We start from the raw sequence: 14,543 nt of genomic DNA, 5'->3' as shown, positions 1-14,543 counted from the left end.
TGGAGGGAAGTTAGACAAATTTCCACAATAACCATACAGCGCACCTTGCATTGACTGTGGTTCAATAGCCGAAGACCAACAAGGGTGCCACTGATCATCAGCATTATTGCCAACAATGCCTCGTATGGGCCTGAGAATGAAATCAATGGACCTTGGACACATGGCAGAAGGTTGTCAGAATTGATAAATCCCATTCCATGCTGAACCATACAGATAGCCGCATCTGGCATAAATATCATGAAGCTGTATCCCTTGGGTTCACCGTTGGCGCTCAACAGGTCAGTGGTGGTGGTGTCGTCTGGGGAGCGTTTTCCTGGCATATACTAAGACCATTGGTCATCATACCACAATCCCTAAATGGTAAATGCTACAGCGACTTGTTGGCTGACCATCTGTACTCGTAACCTCAGGAAGTCTTCCCAAACCACAGTGCCATCCTGCAAAAGGACAACGCTCCATGTCAGTGAGCTCAGATCACTAGGGGGTGGTTGGAGGAACACGACAATGAATTCTCCACACTGCCTTGGCCTCTAAACTCACCGGACTGTAACCCTATTGAACATGTTTGGGATATGCTGGAAAGGGCTGTGAGATCCGTTCTCACATATTTCCAAAATGTGCACCAACTGACGGAGCTGCTGCCGGTATGGGTTGTTGAGTTGAGTATAGAGGATATTCCTGACCTTGTGAAATTTGTTCCCTGATGTCTGAAAGCCATTGTCATGGATATGGCGTTTTATGGGTCCGACAGTCGCCAACCGGTGATGTATGGCACCCAGGGGCAGACCACAGGGTCGACTTATTTCCAACTCCATGGAACGTGCACTCATGCAAGATGAAGTCCAAATCACACCCTGCACAGCCAAGCACGTCCCAACACACGTCGCTGCTATTACTGGCTGTTTTTGACAGGTAGGTCAGCCACCTCGGTTTCCACCAGCCAACACACAATTAATACACTTCAGGGTTATGGATCGTTTAAAGGGTCAAGGATACTGACTCAATAGAGTTCAAAGCTTTATTCTAAAAATGTTTAGCAGTATTTAGGTAAGAATAAAAAAATGGAGATATTTACAGAAGTGGATAAAATAATAGAGAATACAAGTCTATGAAGTTATTTCCAATAGTCCTTGGGTGAGGAGCGCACAGAAAGGTGGACAGTCCTGCATGTAGATGCCACTCCTGGGTCTAACCATGGGGGGAAGATTCCCCTTTAGTTTTAAAGTCCATCAGGGTCCAACCTCCATCATGGTCCGGTCGAGAATAATGAAGGCTGGCTAAGTAGATGCACAGATCTTCTGGATGAAAACCCAATGTAACATTTCGGCCATATTTCTCTAGGAAGCCCTCCAATAGGGAAGCTATGACAGCCATGTTTCATATCATGAATAATCTACCAGTTGATACCAAACACAATATGCGACGGATGATACATTTCACAGGTATGTGATTCTGTGGGATCCGGGGGTCGCACAGCGATGGGAGTGCATGCACTGCATCCGTGGTACACTCACGGTTTTGAAAATGGTAGTAGTTGTTGAGCTGGGACCTTCGAATGACCCATAATCTCTGTTAGTAATTTTGTCTCTGTCCCTTCTCAATGGAGGGAAATCACAGTCAGCAAGTCTGGAGGGTGTGTATTGGGGGGCATGGAGATGATGCAAATGGCTAATTATATTATCACTATAACAAAGGGCTTCCTTGCTGGTCCCAGAAGGAGCAGATGGCATCAAAGACCTTTCTGGCACAGGTGTGAAAGGCAGTTGAATGAATATTGATGAGCTCTGCTTGGCAGGAAATACACTTTAATATCTACCTAAGGCCTCAAATCCACAGGTGGGTTTGATTTGCGGAATCCATGTGGGGCACACATAGGGATGCATGGGTGTCCGCAAATTAATGAAAGCATGCAGATTTAGTTTGCAGACCTTCTGGTCCAGAAAACAAATTGCAGCACCCTCCATTTCTGTGCGGATGCCGCACTGGCGGCTTCCATTGAAGTCAATGGAAGCCGTCCGATCAGCGGCGCACACCCGCAGCTGACACTGCAGACGTGCCGCGGGTCTGCGGCAAAGCAGGAGTTTTAAAAAAAAGGAGCAGAAGAAAGAAGATCCGGACAGGAGGGAGAAGATTCGGACAGGTCCGCAGAAGACCTGGACAGGTAAGAAAATGTCCTTGGATGTGAGCAGGGTCGGCTCCCGCTAGCGGAATCCGATTGGCCCGTGGACATGAGGCCAAAGTCCACTTAACTTTTCCCAGACCAGAAAGGTAGCAGAATGACAGAAAGATGGGAGACAATCCACCAATATCATTTCATCACCGCCATGATCACCCCAAAAAGGTGGAGCAACCCGTTATGGAGTAGGTGTTCCTAATGCAGTGATCGGCAGTGTATATTGCTTTTATCCCTGTTGCTGCAGTTGGTTGCAGAGGCCAGTGCCACATAATAAGTTTCGCAGGGCAGGCCGGGCACATGACCGTACCTGCATATTGTGCCTTTCGGATTGTACAGCTGAGGTCACCTTGACCGGCACTTCTATTCAGCGCAACTGATTTATCAACAAAATCCCAATGTTGCGAATTGTATGAACTTTTTCCATTCTGTAATTCTGAACACACATGAGCTAGCAGGACTCTCCTTCAGCTGACACCCCACCAAAAACATGGCCGAATGTGCGTGTTTATATAAATAGCGAAGGTCGCCCCATCTGGCAGCAGCCCACGGGAGCGCCTGCATTCAGGGGGCTGCTGGAGGTCTCCTGTATACAGAATATAGAAGGATTTGTACAGATTTTGGGGACAGTTTTTATAATGTAGGTACGAATTACGGCGCTTCTATTGGTACCATTTTGGGCTGCGTGTGACGTTTTGATTGCTCTTGGAGAACTGGTGAGCAAAAAAAGCGCAATTACAGCATTGTGTATTTTTCGAAAACTTTATTTAAACACCAACGTGTACATGGCCTTACGGCACCACATATAATACAGACGTGAGATGGGACCTAGTTTTGATTTTACAGGGTATTTTATGATTTGTGACGTTCAGTTTTGCCATCGTTTTCACTTATTTTTACAAGCATTTTAAAGGGCACCTGACATCAAGTTCTAACGACGCGCTCCACGATAAACCTTTCATAGCGCCGCTAACAAGATGTCCTCTTAGTTCTGTTCTCCGTGCCGCGGGACCTTCACGATCTGCTTTTGAAGTTTTCCCGCTCTGTATTATAATGAGTTGAAGAGAACCAGACTTCCCCCTCAGCGCTGCGCCGGCACGCCCTGTTCTTGACCGGCATGCGTACTGACTTCTCTTCTTCGCTATAATCCCGCGCATGCGCCATAGCAAACCCTGACCGCCCCCCTCAGCACTTCTACTAACTTGCTGAGACTTCGGCGGCATACTGCGCATGCCTAGAGGATCGCCACTCCCACAGTCATCTGCCGCTGTAGGAGTAACGATCCTCAAGGCGCATGCGCAGTACGCCGCTGAAGTTACAGCTAGTAAAGGAGAGCTGCGGTGTGCAGGCGCGGGCACGGTTTGCTACGGCGCATTTGCTTGGGATTACATGTAAGAAATCAATATGCATGCTGACCAAAAAACGGGCGTGTCTGGCGAAGCGCTGATGGAAAAATTGGACTATTTTCAGCTCGTTAGCATACGGCGCGGGAAAACTTCAAGCGCAGATTGTAGGGCCGGTCTCACACGACGGGGTTCGAATTGGGGAATCCGTGATCGTCACCCGCTCGAACGATCCATGGTATTCCGCATCCATTACAAGAGAACATTCTCATGTCCGCTCACATAAGCGTACGGCGACTGCGATTTCCGCGAGCAGAAATAAAATCACCGAAAGTTCCATTTTTGTGCGGCTTCCATTGAAGTCAATAGAAGCCGTCCGACCCGTGGCCCATCAGTAATTGACATGGCGGATAGGTTACGGGTACCCGCGCCATCGCCGTTTTAGCAACGGCGATGTGCAAAACACAGATTTGTATGACGGCGAGCGTCCGCAGTCATCTGCAATACAAATGAAGGCAGGGCCGCAAGCATGCGGAATCCGACCCATCCATGTAAGACCGATCGTGAGGTACCATGTCGCTGGGGACAAAACTAATTAGCAATAAGGAAATGCCATTAGCGGCGTGTTAAATGTTTATGGTGGATTGCACTGTGTAAACCTGAGGGCAGGTTGCCTTTAATGTCACTTGTGTGAGGTAACTCCATGGCCGGCTCTACGCCCAGCACCTCTTATGTGTGAGGTACAGGCCCCTTATTTTTACACATCTGTCTACACGGTCTTTCGGCCATGAGGCAGCACCGTCCACGCTGTGAGGTACTGACGCTGCCACCACTCGTTGTCTCTAAGGCGGGAATACTAGAAGACCCGCCTATATTGGCAACTGAACCAATAAAACAATAACAGGTCCCATTTCCTTAGGCTGATTGGTCTGAACTTCAGTCAATCATCTGCTGCGCGTCTGGGGGGGCGTGGACGTCACCTGTCATCCGTTGTGGGCGTGACTACAAGCGAAGACGCTAGGGGGCGTACGTGAATGGGCTATTCACTGAAGAGATTTACGTTATTCTGGTCGCGTACGTTCCATTCAGAGAACGGGGTCTTACGTCACAGCGGAGAAGGAGCTGTTCTCAGTACCGTAGCTCTGCTCCCTCCTTCTCAGTTCCCAGGTGAGGTCAACAGGATCAGGAGGAAAAAGAAGTGGTGACAGGGAAGAGATGGCCGGGAACGAGAACGAGCTGTGCGAGAGCCTTATCATCTGGGTAAGATGAGGGAAGGGGGCAGCACTGACGTCATAGGTGTGTGGTTGATGGGAGGGGGGCATGCGTGACGTCATCATAGATGTGTGGGGGATCAGAGAGGGGCATTCACACCTGGATATGGTGTACTTACTGCATCTGCTGCTGGATATTAATGCAGATGACCATTATAATGTGATTACGCTATAATTGTTGTGTTATCGCGCTCAACGGACATTTTTTTCCCCGCAGTCGGATGAATATTTATTGGAGGTTTGATGACGACTTGCGTCGCGCCACTTTTGTTCTTGACTATGAAAAAAAAATACTGCATTCACGTAAAAAGAAAAAAATATCTGCAAAAATCGTAAGCGGGCGACGCGTACAGCTTCACGCGACATCCGTCCTGCGATAGCCTGGAAGTGTAGAACTACCGGTCCCAGCATGACACAAGAGCTTCGGGATCTGCCAGCAAATGAGCAGTAATGATTTTATCCGGAAAAAATTATTTACTATTTTTTTAAAATCCGTATTAAACAAAATAAATAGAAAAATGAATAAAACGAAAATGTAAATTATATCCCTGATTTACCTAAAGCAAAGCGTCATGAGCTGCGAGACCCAGGAGTAAGCCTGCGGGGGGGGGGGGGGGGGCTGAGTCCGGGGCGCGACTTTCATACTGACTTGCCTCCCTGTTCTCTCGCCGTCCACCCCCTATCCTGGCGCTCTGTGGGTTGAGCGGACGCCTCCTGGTCGCACCCGCCGTCCTCACGTTATGTGTTCCCATGCAGGCAATGACCCTTTGCTGGGTTTGCAGATGGACAGTGAAGGAACAGGGAGGTAAGTCAGTATGAGAATCACAATCCTTCACTCCGCACCTCCCATCTACTGCCGGCCTTAGGTCAGTGTGGAATTTTTGGCGCCCCGTCATAAGAAGAAAATGCTATAAATTGCACTGATAGGCAGTCTGCCTGTATTCTGCTTGCCCAGAAAGCAGCGTGCCCACACCACGATAGTCTAGTGAATAAATACAGCACCAGAACCAAGCTAATAAAGTAAATACAACACCAGAACCAAACTCAGTACATAAATACAGCACCAGAACCAAGCTCATAACAGAAATGTGTTATCAGATCACAACATAAATGTGGTACCAGAACCAAGCTCATAACATAAGTACTGTACTAGAACTTAGTTTATATTATAAAAACCATACCAGAAGCGAGCTCATGACAAATACAACACCGGAACCAAGCTCAGTACATCAATTCAGCACCAGAACCAAGAAGCACCTCAGGATATCTGGGTGGAGGAAACAGCGGGGGGGATTCATGTAGCTTCACAAGATGCTGCTGCACAGAGGAAGAAGATCACTTGACCAGGTGGACCTACTGGGGGTGATCGCCCCCGCCTACATCCGCCAGGCTTCCCCCTACAGGCTGGTGCCTGTATGACTGCACGGGTTAAGACCAGCCATGCCCCCGTCGAACCCCAGAAGTAAAAGTAGACTTATAGAGTTGATCAGTCTTCGGAGGGGCTGAGCCGCGTCTCGCGGAGCGCTGTGCGCCAATAAAGAAGCAAGATGTTTAAAAGACGCTGATTTAGAACTTGTCATGTTTCTCTTTATATCCGGTCCCGTTTGTCCGTGAACCGGCTGTGAGAACGATGGACGGGTCCTCCGTGATGTGTAGACGTCGCCGTCCTTTCTGTGCAGCAGATTGGCGGATGAACAGCGGGGGAGGAAAACCGTATAAAGATAAAAATGGGGGATTTTCAATCAGGATTCGTTAAACTATTCACCTATTCCTGTAATTGAGTCCGTTATGTTGGTGGAGGGTCTGCTGGTCGTTCCGCAGGGGACGGCTTATCTCTCCTACCTTCCCCTGCAGACCTGTCAGCCGTGGTGTTGGGGGGGGGGGGCACATTTGCTCCCACTTGCTCATTTTTCACGTTGTACAGATGGCTTATCTGAAGCCTGTAGAGTGCGCTCACACTTGGCGGGTTCGCTGTGGATTTTTTGAAGAGGACAATGCGGATTTGCCGCGGATTTCATCCCGCCGCTCGCAGCAGTGAAATTCGTGGTGAAAATCCGCTGCCTAAATGGACATGCCACAGACTTGGCGCACATCACACGAGCGTATGCACTGTCAGCGCGTGAAAATTGCGCCGTTTGCACTGCATAAGTAGTGCGTATGATTTTTTTTTTTTACGTGTGCTGCATCCGTATTCACTGTGTTTTTCATGCGAGCAAAAAACACTCAAAAAGGTCCAAGTGATGTCACTATTTTTTTTTGCCCACTGTTTCCCAACAACATGCGATGATGCGGCACCCGTGACCCATCCGCAGTGTCAGTTGCGGATGGGCTGCGGGCCGGACGGCTTTCATTGACTTCATTGTGGAATCCAAGTGAAAATAGAACATGCTGCGATTTTTTTTCCCCTCTGCTTGTGTAAATCGCAATTTGATTCCACGAGTCGCCGTAAAAAACAATTGGTGGGGATCCTGAGTGGCAGACCCCGCCAGACAACTCTATTGGTGACCCACCCCGAGTCATCCGTAGTCAAGTCCTGGAAAAGCCCTTTAATTGTATTGATACTTTTTGATACATTCATTATCATAAATTTATTTTATGTTACGATATACCTTGTTATGTGTGTATATATATATGGAATTTAGTGAAGAAACCCCTTCCTGCTGACTGTTTCCCATTACAGAAATGTACAGCATGGAGTCTGGGGCTTATTTACTAATACTGTCTAAAAGTTGCACAGTGTAAACGTAGATTAGACAGTCTATAATGCGCCACTAAATGATAAATACGAAGAATTTTAAGACTGTCTAGTCTAAGTTTAGACCGCTTATTACTTGCTTTAGTTTACTCCAAAAGCCATGGTTTTTTTTTAGTAATTTGCGCCAGAAATCTGTTGTATTTTGCATAGTGAATAAGCCCCGGTGTTTGGTAAGTGCTGCAGCAGGCTGCAAGCCGAGTCATTAAATTTGCAAGAAGGCATTCAATTCCTTCACAGAGGATCCGTGCGTGCGGGGGCCTGGCGGTCAGATGCAGCCGCGGGCGCCTGGTTCTCTCCGATGGCTCTTCTACAGCTCGCTTTAATAACATTTCACGGTTTAAGGCCGGCTTCCCACGAGCAGAATGCCTACTTTTGCCACCTCAGCGCTGCATATTTGCGGGATGAACTATGCTTTTTTTGCGTGCGCATCGGCGTATTTTACTGTACTTTTTGCGCATCAAACAAAGGCGCACTGATTGAAACGGCCAATTAGTTCCAGGTTTGTTCTTTTTCCTGCGCAATTGACTTCTATGGGGACCTTTTGTGGGCAAATATGCAGAAAAATAGAGCATGTCCTTTTTTTTTTTTTTGCGCGACCGAAATGGGTTTTATTCTCTGCGTATTGCGAACACAAATACGCCCGTGTGAAGGCGGCCTACATCCACATAAAAAATGCAGTAAGCTGCTTTCACATCGGGGAGCAAGAAAGGGGATTCCTCTGACTGAACGGGTGCGTCCTATGACTGAAACAAATAGCGCCGAAAGAGTTTCAGCTCAGTTTCCCGCCATTTTACCGGAAGAACAAGTGCTGCATAACGTGCTTTTTCTTCTAATATTTCATTCCGGATCTGCAGCAAACACCCCGTCAAAATACGCTTGCTACGTGTTAACGAACTCTTAAATTAGCTGTGCAGCCTTTAAAAATTGACAGCCCGTCCTCAGGATAAGCCATCATCATCAATTAATGGGGGGCCACCACTTGGGATCCTCGCTGATCAGCTGACTGAAGGGACTGCAGTTCTCTTGCGACCGCTGAAGCCTCGTCTGAGCGCTGTCCTCTCCTTTCTCTGACCGCCATATTTTTTTATCGCAGCCATTCTGAGTCAGGCTTGTCACATTCACTTCAGAGGGACGAGCTTGTAGGCTCAGAACAGTCGCCATAAATAATATGGCCTTCTGGAGTACGAACAGGTTGGTGCTAAGATGTAAGCATTGAAGAGCACCACTGTCCTTTGCACCAGCGCCACTGTCCTTTGCACCAGCGTCACTTTAATGATGCATCATCATAGCTCCCACAATGCACTGCTCTCTGTTAACAGGAAACCAGCAGAATTCTGGATTTAGCTTTAGATGTGAATGAAAAAGAAGACCTTGTATCACTCAGGATCCGTACCCTATGTACATTGTATGCAGCATTTAGCTGTAAAATGTTGCTTTAAGGCTTAGGATCCGTGTTGGCACTCGGACTCGTCTCTCCATTAATTGTCTACAGAGCCGATTGTGCTTTTCCAGGTCACCGATTACCTCTCTGCCAGAGTTAATAAAGCGTAGGATCTGCTCTTATGAGTAGCTGGAGCAGGTAGGTGTGCGGGAGGAGACCTGGACCCGGGTGTACACAGACTGTCTTAAAGGGGCTTCCCAAGTTATTTGAAAATCGGGCAGGGGACGGTTAACAATAACTAACAAAGCCATAAGCTCCCTTTACACGTGATTGTCGCCTGCGCTTTACACGGGAGCGAAGTCAGGCAAGTGAATGCAGGTGGAGCTGCCGGGGATCGTTTTGGTCACCCGCCTCGACTCACAGTATACGGGAGTCGCTCAAACATTCAGGCGCCTTTGACAAGTCAGTGATTTGTCGCTCAATGCCTTGTCGGCGGCCGCGTGCACGTGGTACAATTGGCGCCCGAATTCGCTGTCTCCAGCAAGACTGTGAGCGATAGTTGCCCCGTAAAGTGCCCTATCCTCACCGCTCTAACGTCCGGCTGGTTCTGTCCTTACCACCGTCTTTGCTTGCATTGGCTGTCAGTGACTACGTGCTGTATGGACACCGCTGCAGTTTGTAACCAAAGACGAGGCCAGGAGCGATGGCACTGGGTCGGTGGGGCATCAGAGAGGGGAGTGTCAGCTTGTTCGTTATTTTTAACTATTCCCTGCCCTCTGATGAATATTTGAAGGGGTTTTCCAGGACTACACTATAAGGACAGGTCCTCAATAATTGATCAGCAGGGTCCACCATCGAGCTCACCGCTGATCAGCTGATTGAAGAGGCTGTGGAACTTGGGTCTGCTACGTCACGCTCATTGATCAGTCCCATTCAACCAGGTACAGCTGTTAGACAATGTACGGTGCTGTGCCCGCTATGGACAGCGGTGCTCACCCATGTGCCAGTGTCACTTCAATAAGCGGGAATTACAAGCGGCATACCCCTTTTGACCTACCCTAAGGATAGGTCAGCGATAGTGTAGTCCCAGAAAACCCCTTTAATTGCTTCCTGTAGGTGGCTGATCGATGCTAGGTGGTAGGGGAGCTGGGAAGTCTGAGGCACGAAGCCCCCCTTGTGCGGAGCGGAGAATATGGAATATAGGTTGGCGACCCTTTTGGAAAGGACTTGTAATAGGCCACATACTGGGCACTTATTGCGCGGCACATACATGCGTTTTGGCACTTGGGTTATGATTAGAATTCAACTTGAGATGCATCCCTTTAAAGATCAAGATCATGCCCATCACCTGGGTGGCATAAGCTAGTAACTGGCACTTCTCATTAAATCATGCTTCATCGGGTATTAATGAAGGTTGGGCTAACGCTGCCCATCCACTACCAATGGGCAGCTTTTTCCCTGTGCACAGTGTAGGGAAAAATCTGCCAATCAGCAGTGGGAGGCAATGCCAACAAAATAAAAGTCCGCACATCCAACAAATTAAGTGTGAAGATGCACATAAGCATAGTGAGCGCAGCTCTGGAGTATAATACAGGATGTCACTTAAAGGGAACCTGTCACCTGCCTGACTTATGGTGCTGACAGTGAGGTGACAGGGAGCCGGGTGATGGATTCTTCTACTCGCCCGCTCCCTGGATCCCGTGGTGCCCACTGCTGAAATCCTTGCAGCGCACGAAAAACGGACTTTCCTTAGACTGCTATGTGCGCGCTCTCCCATACGATTCCTTTTAGGGAAGGCACTTATGGGAGTCTGAAAAGGGTCAGCTATTCGCGCGCCACGTAGACTGCAGCGGCCGGGCACCACGGGATCCACGGAGAGTATAAAAATCCATCACCCGGCTCCCTGCCACCTCCCTAATGGCACCAGAAGTCAGTTTGGGGACCTTTCACACGGTTTGGAATACTTCGCAGCATCGTTGTGGAATCCGCCCGCCTGCAGAACGTTCACCCCAAAATCCGCACGCTAATATGCAGATTTTAATGTGGAATTGAAAGTCGCAGAATGGTGCCAACAATTCCGCATCAAAATACGTAATTAGCCGTGCGGATTTTAGCGCAAAATTCCGGGGCGGCATATTTTGCAACAGTGTTGCGGAATGTTCCGTCCCGTCTGAACGGTCCCTTCCGGTACTTTAAGCAGCTGGCGGGTTCCCTTTAAGATCAGTTAAATATGCAAGGGACCTTTTCTGTAGATCGTGTATAGATCCGGTAGACGCAGGAGCGGTCGGTGGCAGAGGTGCCATGCCTGGTGCCCTGGGTGCCAGCCTCACTCTGCTGCTGGGATTACTTCCTCCCGCACTTCCTCTATATTTAGTGTGACATTGGCCATTCAGTAAATGCTGTTACTTAATGGAATCAGCGGCCTAATCCGGGTATTTGCTCTTCAAGGACTCGGGTGACGCCGCTTACATTGTCATTGCCAAGAAGGGAAGCGGCAACTACCTGGAAGCTCCGAGACTCCGTCCCTGAGGTCACACAGGGCAACTATTACATAATCCACGCCGGTTGTCACCCAGCTTTCCACGTGCCCCAAAGAGAATAGAAATCCACAGTGCAATGCAGAATTATATCATTACTCGCTCTGTCAGTCTTCACTGTAGTTCTGGCATTCTGTTCATGTGCCTGGTTAGGCAGCAATAGGCTGAGCTCACACAAGCGTGTGGTCACAGCATATTACACGTGCGGGTTTTGCATGCTGCACTAATCTGCCATAGGCTGCCGCTCGCACTAATTGCATTGAAATACGTGCGCAAGACAAATCGCAGCATGTTCTATCTTGGCGCATATTATGTTGGCATAGACGTCAAGGTACTGCATGGCGATTGGAAGCACCAGTAAGAGCACAATGTGATTGCGTACCTGCTGCGTTTCACGCGCATATTTCTTGCGGGTGACACGCAGCAAATTACGCTTGTGTGGGCCCGGCCGAAGCTGTACTACAGGAAAGTGCAACTTAACAGTAAGTACTGCAACATCTGCGACCGACTGCAACCCGTGCAGGATGCCAGGTTATGTAAGGGGTAAATTGGGCAATTTGCGCAATTAGGCTGTATGCATATTGGTGTTTTTTTTCAGTCTCGAAAAAAAAAATTGTCTTTTTTTTTCATGCGTTTTTTACATTTTTTTCCAGTGTGATTTTTTTTATTTTTTTTTTCCATCCATTTTGCATCAGATTTTTCTGCACATTAAAGGAAAAAAAAACAGAAAACCGTATAAATATGTTCACCCTTGGCACCTCCTGTTCTCAATAGTAGAAAGAGGGGAAGGTAGAGCAACCCGAATACGAAAAAGAACGTTACGCCTGTGTCTTTAGGGACTGTGCGGTACAGGAAGTCCTCTCTACCACAGGTGCAGCCAACCTCGAAAAGCCACAGGCTTCATGGTGAAAGTGTGAACTACAAGCGCCAAAGTGATAAAAAACTTTGGTAAACAGGCGCAACCAGAGAAAGTAATCTGATTTCTCAGGGGAAATTTTGCGCAATCTCTCTGTATATTGTATAATCGGCATATATACACGTTTCGAGGCTATCAAGCCTCTTCATCAGTATCTGCTGCGGAGATGTGTCAGGATAGTCCCAGCATCATTCACGAGAGAAGGGCAGGAGGTGCTGCACCCGGAACCCTGCTCCCCGCTGCAGGCGCTTGTCCCCAGCAGATACTGAGGAAGAGCCTTAGTGGCCTCGAAACGTGTATATATGCCGCTTATACAATAAACAGAGAAGTTGAGCTAAATTTCCCCTGAGTAATACTTATTTCCTCTGAAACCAAAGTTTTTTTTCTTACCACTTTGGCGCATTTATTTGTTTATGCTTACCGTTGTTACAGGCGTTAAACCCGGATTTTAATTACAATAAACTAGTGCAGTCCAGTTGTTTAAACGCATCCATAGACTTATGTGGGTGATTTTCCTCTGAAAATTGCAATAACATAGGACATGCTGAAATTTTTTTGCTTGGAATGTTTGTCCAAAAAAAAAAAAAAACGCCCCTTGAATATAGCCATATATAACACTGCGCTGTCTATATGCTGCACTGCAATACCGTACAATACTGCGCTTTATTTCCAACCACATTCTGATTTATTTTTTGTCTGAAAATTGGATGAAAGATTTGCCGTGTGAATATACCCTTAAACTGAAACCTGTTTCTTAGTTATGCCTACGTATGGCAAAGCTGGGTGACAACCAATATGGCCGCCGCTGCATTTGCTACAACTTTATTGGACACCTGAATGGCAAATCTGCACAATTATCAAGTACTCCCTTGTAATTGGGTAGATCTGCTTTTCAGGAATCTAGGAAAGCTGGGTTACTGCAATGGCAGACATTTTTCTCTTTGTTTGGGAGCTGGGGTCCTGCTTTATATATGAGGGGCAAAATTGCGCATATTTTGAACACATCTGCAAATAGAAGGTTTTTGTATAGGGGAAGAAGCCTGATGCTACATGAATGTGGTATCTGTGTGTGTGTACGTGTGTGTGTGTGTGTGTATATATATATATACACCACTTCTGCACGTCCGCACCAGTTTCTATGACTATGGCGCAGTTTTGTCAAGCAGATGCACAACTGGCGATTTCTCCGGCTCAGGCATAGCTCGCGCCGTACATATGGCTTCTCTGCAGCGCTCACTCTCTCGCACTGCGAATACCAGTAGAACCGGTCCTGACAACTCCTGGGTGTGTGTATGACCCGAAGAAGCTGCCGCATAAAGAAGCTATTAGTAACCACAAAGTATCCGGATTCCTCTGTGCGACTGGTTTTCATCATTTGAATATTTCCTCTTTTCTCTTGGAATATTTACACCTGGGATTAGTTTCACTACCCGCTGCAGGAATGTGTAACCCGGTCACATCACGGTGACATCCAGGACATCAGTCTAAATGTATTTATATATCCTCATGCCCTGTATTATACTCCAGAGCTGCACTCACTATTCTGCTGGTGGAGTCACTGTGTTCATACATTACTTATCCTGTATTGACCCTGAGTTACATCCTGTAATACTCCAGAGCTGCACTCACTATTCTGCTGGTGGAGTCACTGTGTACATACATTACTTATCCTGCACTGATCCTGAGTTACATCCTATATTTTACTCCAGAGCTGCACTCACTATTCTGCTGGAGGAGTTACTCTGTACATACATTACTTATCCTGTACTGATCCTGAGTTACATCCTGTATTATACTTCAGAGCTGCACTCACTATTCTGCTGGTGGAGTCACTATATACATACATTACTTATCCTGCACTGATCCTGAGTTATATCCTATATTTTACTCCAGAGCTGCACTCACTATTCTGCTGGTGGAGTCACTGTGTACATACATTACTTATCCTGTACTGATCCTGAGTTACATCCTGTATTATACTCCAGAGCTGCACTCACTATTCTGCTGGTGGAGTCACTGTGTACATACATTACTTATCCTGTACTGATCCTGAGTTACATCCTGTATTATACTCCAGAGCTGCACTCACTATTATGCTGGTGGAGTCACTGTGTACATACATTACTTATCCTGTACTGATCCTGAGTTACATCTGGTATTATACTCC

The 14,543-nt window shown here is 47.4% G+C and overlaps 1 protein-coding gene across 1 annotated transcript in view; it reads left to right on the top strand.

The window, feature by feature from the left end:
* Positions 1–4,637: 4,637 nt before the first annotated feature.
* The window catches only part of HOOK1 (hook microtubule tethering protein 1), a 48,660-nt gene continuing 38,754 nt past the window's right edge, over positions 4,638–14,543 (top strand). Inside the window, exon 1 of the mRNA XM_066597752.1 lies at positions 4,638–4,776. Within this exon, the coding sequence (XP_066453849.1) occupies positions 4,732–4,776 (45 nt within the window). The 5' untranslated portion in view covers positions 4,638–4,731. The remainder of the gene's footprint in view (positions 4,777–14,543) is intronic.

Source organism: Eleutherodactylus coqui, chromosome 3, assembly GCF_035609145.1.
Source record: "Eleutherodactylus coqui strain aEleCoq1 chromosome 3, aEleCoq1.hap1, whole genome shotgun sequence".
NCBI classification, from domain to species: domain Eukaryota; kingdom Metazoa; phylum Chordata; class Amphibia; order Anura; family Eleutherodactylidae; genus Eleutherodactylus; species Eleutherodactylus coqui.
Note: the sequence above shows the minus strand (reverse complement) of the source record. Positions and strands in the feature narration are given on the sequence as shown.